Source organism: Belonocnema kinseyi, chromosome 1, assembly GCF_010883055.1.
Source record: "Belonocnema kinseyi isolate 2016_QV_RU_SX_M_011 chromosome 1, B_treatae_v1, whole genome shotgun sequence".
Classification (NCBI taxonomy): Eukaryota; Metazoa; Arthropoda; class Insecta; order Hymenoptera; family Cynipidae; genus Belonocnema; species Belonocnema kinseyi.
In genome coordinates this window covers 147,338,579-147,342,548 of record NC_046657.1, presented here as the reverse complement: position 1 = coordinate 147,342,548, position 3,970 = coordinate 147,338,579, and the positions used below count along the sequence as shown (strand labels likewise).

The window sequence follows — 3,970 nt, the reverse complement described above, 5'->3', positions numbered from 1 at the left end:
CAGCCTTGGAGGAGATTATGTTGAGAAATAAAAAAAAAAAATTCTTAAAAACGTTGTTTTTCTTGGTCAGGCCGGAAACTTATCAATCCACCCTCGTAGCTTCTGCTTGTTCTGTATTTGCTTCTCTGCTCCGCCTTTGAGTTTTGATCTTAGTTCCTTCTCAGACATTGCGAATAATTATTACCCATAATAATTATGGTTAAAGTATTTCGTCAATAATCTTTATAAATTCAAAATTTAGCAATTAGAGCATACATTATTTTATCTTTAAACATTTTTTTTATGTAAATAACTGGGACAATCAAGTTTCTCAAACAGATGATTATATTTGCGTATTTAAACAAAAATCTTCTCTTTGCTCTTAATTGTTATCAGTCTACTTGTCAACAACATTACTCGTTTCACTTGAAAGAATTAATTTTTAAATTATGAGAATGATAACAGGATAAGAATTATTTAGTTTTTCCGCTTTAAAACAAAGACGATTGAAAAGAAAATGATTTTCCTTCCTAATATATTGTAAATGATGTCCGCGTGCTTTTAGAATGTTGAGTGAGTTTTCCATCATGTAGCATTGAAATAGTTTACAATTTCATTTTTTGTTCTTACTGAATTATAATTTTTATATTTTTTTGATTCTTGAATTTCAGCTCTAACATTTTTTAAAGTTGTAGCATATTAAATAGCAGAAATATTTCACATATTTAAAAAGGTCATATAATTTTTAACATTTTACATTTGAAAACGTATTATAGAAAACTTTTTGTTTTATAATTTAAAATTTCATTATTGGCCATAATCATAATCTAATTTACGTTTCGGATGTATTCGAGAACTGTTTGACACCAATTTTTTTCTGTATGTATTAAACAAAAATCTGTTTGAAACTCGCCGAACATAAGGAATCTCCCGTGTGGGGTTGCTGGTCCTCCATCGGGCGCCTCACCAGGTTGCGAGTAGGGTAACGCTTCCCGATATGGGAGGTAACTGCGAAATCAAATCCGATCGGGTTCCAGCCACGGTAGTCAGGGCGGGTCCATTAGGTTTGGGGGGGGGGGCAAACATACTTGGACAGGAGTGTCTTTGAGGAGTTTGGAGGTGCATTGGACGTGACGGAGGAGAACGACATGAGCGCAAAAAATGAGGTCAAGAGGGATCTAAAGATTGTGGACAGAAAGATGGATGAGCAATTGGATCTCATCAGGAAAATGAGGGCAACCATCCGAGAAAAGTAAATGTTCTTCTCTACAAAGAGGAACATGTGGTTGCCAATCCAGGAAGGCGTGAAGGAAGCACGGACGCTGGTGGACAAATTATCTAGCACAAATATCTATGCTAAATGTCACTATTCATTTGTCCCGAGAGGTGTTGGCGAAGCTGCTGTTAACAAAGCGAGAAGGTCTAGCGGTAAGAGAGAGGAGAAGAAAAATATGAGTCAGACGGGGACTCTAACCGAAAAAGGAGTAGAGGTCTCTACTACCCAAACTGGGAAGCGAGAGAGGGAGCCTTCTCTGAGTTCTGTCGAGGCAAGTGTCACTAGTCATAAGGCGAAAAGGTCGAGGACGCGCAACACCACAATTTCTGCGACGTGCACGCCAAAAAAGTGTGATGGAGAGAAAAGCAAGAAACCTGCACCCGAGGAAAGCAGAAGAGCTCGACACAAACCGGTTCTCATAAAACCAACAGAGGGATCGAGCTATGCGGAGGTCCTAAAGGACCTCAAATGTGAGGTTAATCCCGAAACCCTCGGTGGAAAAATTCGAAGTGTCAGGGAGACCAGAAATGGAGAGGTCCTTGTTGAAGTAGTGCCTGCTGCGGATGGCAGATCCAAGCTGTCCGCGGCAATCAGAAGTGTGGTTGGGGAGGATGCCAGAGTTAGGGAGCTTGTCCCTCGCACTGAAGTTGAGGTCTTGGACCTCGACACAACTACGGATGGAGAGGAGTTCGAGGCTGCCATCAGAAGACATTTTGGTGAGCAGCTCTTTGGCGAAATGAAGGTTTGCCTCACTAAAAGGGCCTTTAGAGCTACTCTGAAGGCCTTTGTTGAGATTAATGAGGAAATAGCGACAAAGCTAGTACACGCGGGACATTTGAAGGTGGGATGGATGTCCTGTCGTGTACGCAAGAAGATAGAGGTCATACGTTGCTACCGCTGCCTCGGCTTCGGCCACAAGGCAGCGAGCTGCAAGGGTCCTGATCGTACCAAAGGATGCTGAAAGTGCAGCGTGGAGGGCCACAAGTCTACGGAGTGCATTAGTCCTTCCTTGTGCTTCCTGTGCCCAGCACAAAGTGAGAAACCCTGGTCTGACCATCTGCCAGGGTCTAGAGGATGTATGTCATTTAGGGAGGCTACCCCACTAAGGAAGCCTCTTAGATGGCAGAAGTAAGTGTCTAAGCCCAGTCATGATGTCGAAAGCCGACGAGCCCGATGTGCGGTTTCACCGCACTACTGAGGACGATGCGCACATCTTGGTTGGGACAAGATGCCAATACAACAGAGAAGCAGGAGAAGCCTTAGAAGGCCAGAAAACGGCACCCCCTGAAGAAATGCGAAAGTAGTTCCGGGGTTGACTTTGTATAATGTATAATTATACGCAAGGTATAATCGAATATTATATATGTCAGGTGATTGTAGTGATGCGTCAACTAAGTTCCCCACACTACCGAGAAGTGCGGACCCTTCACGGTGTGTTCTTGAAGATTTTTCACCAGGCCCTCGTAAAAAAAACCTAAGGAATCTGTTGAATCTTTAAATAATATAAATTCCTTTATTTTTATTTAATTAATTTCAGACGATTCTGCAAAACCTTAACGTTAAACTCCCGAATATAAGTTACGATGACCTTCAAAGCTATAAGCACTATATGCATGTTATTCTTTCTCGACAGAACTTCAAAGTTATACACAATGACAATTAAGCTATCAGGAGACTTGCAATAATAATAAATAGAACTTTGTTTTTATTTAATATAAGATCCGCACTTTCCGCTCTTTTTATTATTTATTCTAAACAAAACTTGTTTACAGTAGATTATTAAAACCTCTAATTCTAACCTTAAATTTTGCCAACTGCCTAGGTAAATAGCTTAACAGTTACCAATGAATTTATTTTTGCAATAGAAATGAGTAAATATAAATTAAAATTTACTTTCAAATATCATAAACCTTAATCAGATCAATATTATGTTTTTACTTTTCTTTAATAATATTTTAACTATTTTGTTAAAAATTCGTCTTTTTCGTTCTAACATTTATCTTTTGAATTATGAATTTCATCTTTCGTTAGAAAAAATTTGTAATTAAAATATTTTTTGGTTGAAATATCAAATATAATATTTTTCGATCAGAATTCACCATTTTGGTTAGCCTCATATTTCAATTTTGTAACAAATGGTTGAAATTTGTAAATACAAAAGGCTTATTTTTTACCAAAAAGATTAATTCTAATCAAAAAATATAACCGTTGATATTTCAACCAAAAAATAGTAGAAACATTAATCAAAAAGATTTTTGATTCAATAAAATTATCAATTAAATAATACAATTTTTAGCCAAAAAATAATTGCAATTTTTTAATACTTTTTTTCAATGTATGTACTAATTTTAATTAAGATGAATTCTATATCAAAATTTACAACTAAAGAGTTGAATTTGCATGTAAAACGATAAACAACTATTTAATTACTTACATAAGGATTTGGCAAAATTTAAGGTTAGAATTTGAGGTTTCAATAAACTACTTTGAACAACTTTTTTAGAAGAAATAATCAGTTGAACGGAAGCCTGCAGTTTATCAACAATATTTTTATAAATAATTTATATAATTTAATACTATATTGTTATTTCGTTAAGAAAAATGTAAACATGTTTATATGAATTTTATTAACTAATGAAGGAAAATAAATTCCTTATGATACATCCATTTATATTGATTAAATATGAAATGAATAAAGCAGTTTCTGTTCTTATC

General features: G+C 36.2%; 1 protein-coding gene across 1 annotated transcript; it reads left to right on the top strand.

Annotated features, from left to right (window-relative positions):
- Positions 1-1,259: 1,259 nt before the first annotated feature.
- On the top strand, positions 1,260-2,216 carry LOC117180444. Its single transcript, XM_033372943.1, has one exon. The coding sequence runs from the start codon at positions 1,260-1,262 to the stop codon at positions 2,214-2,216; it is 957 nt and encodes a 318-aa protein (XP_033228834.1).
- Positions 2,217-3,970: the final 1,754 nt, after the last annotated feature.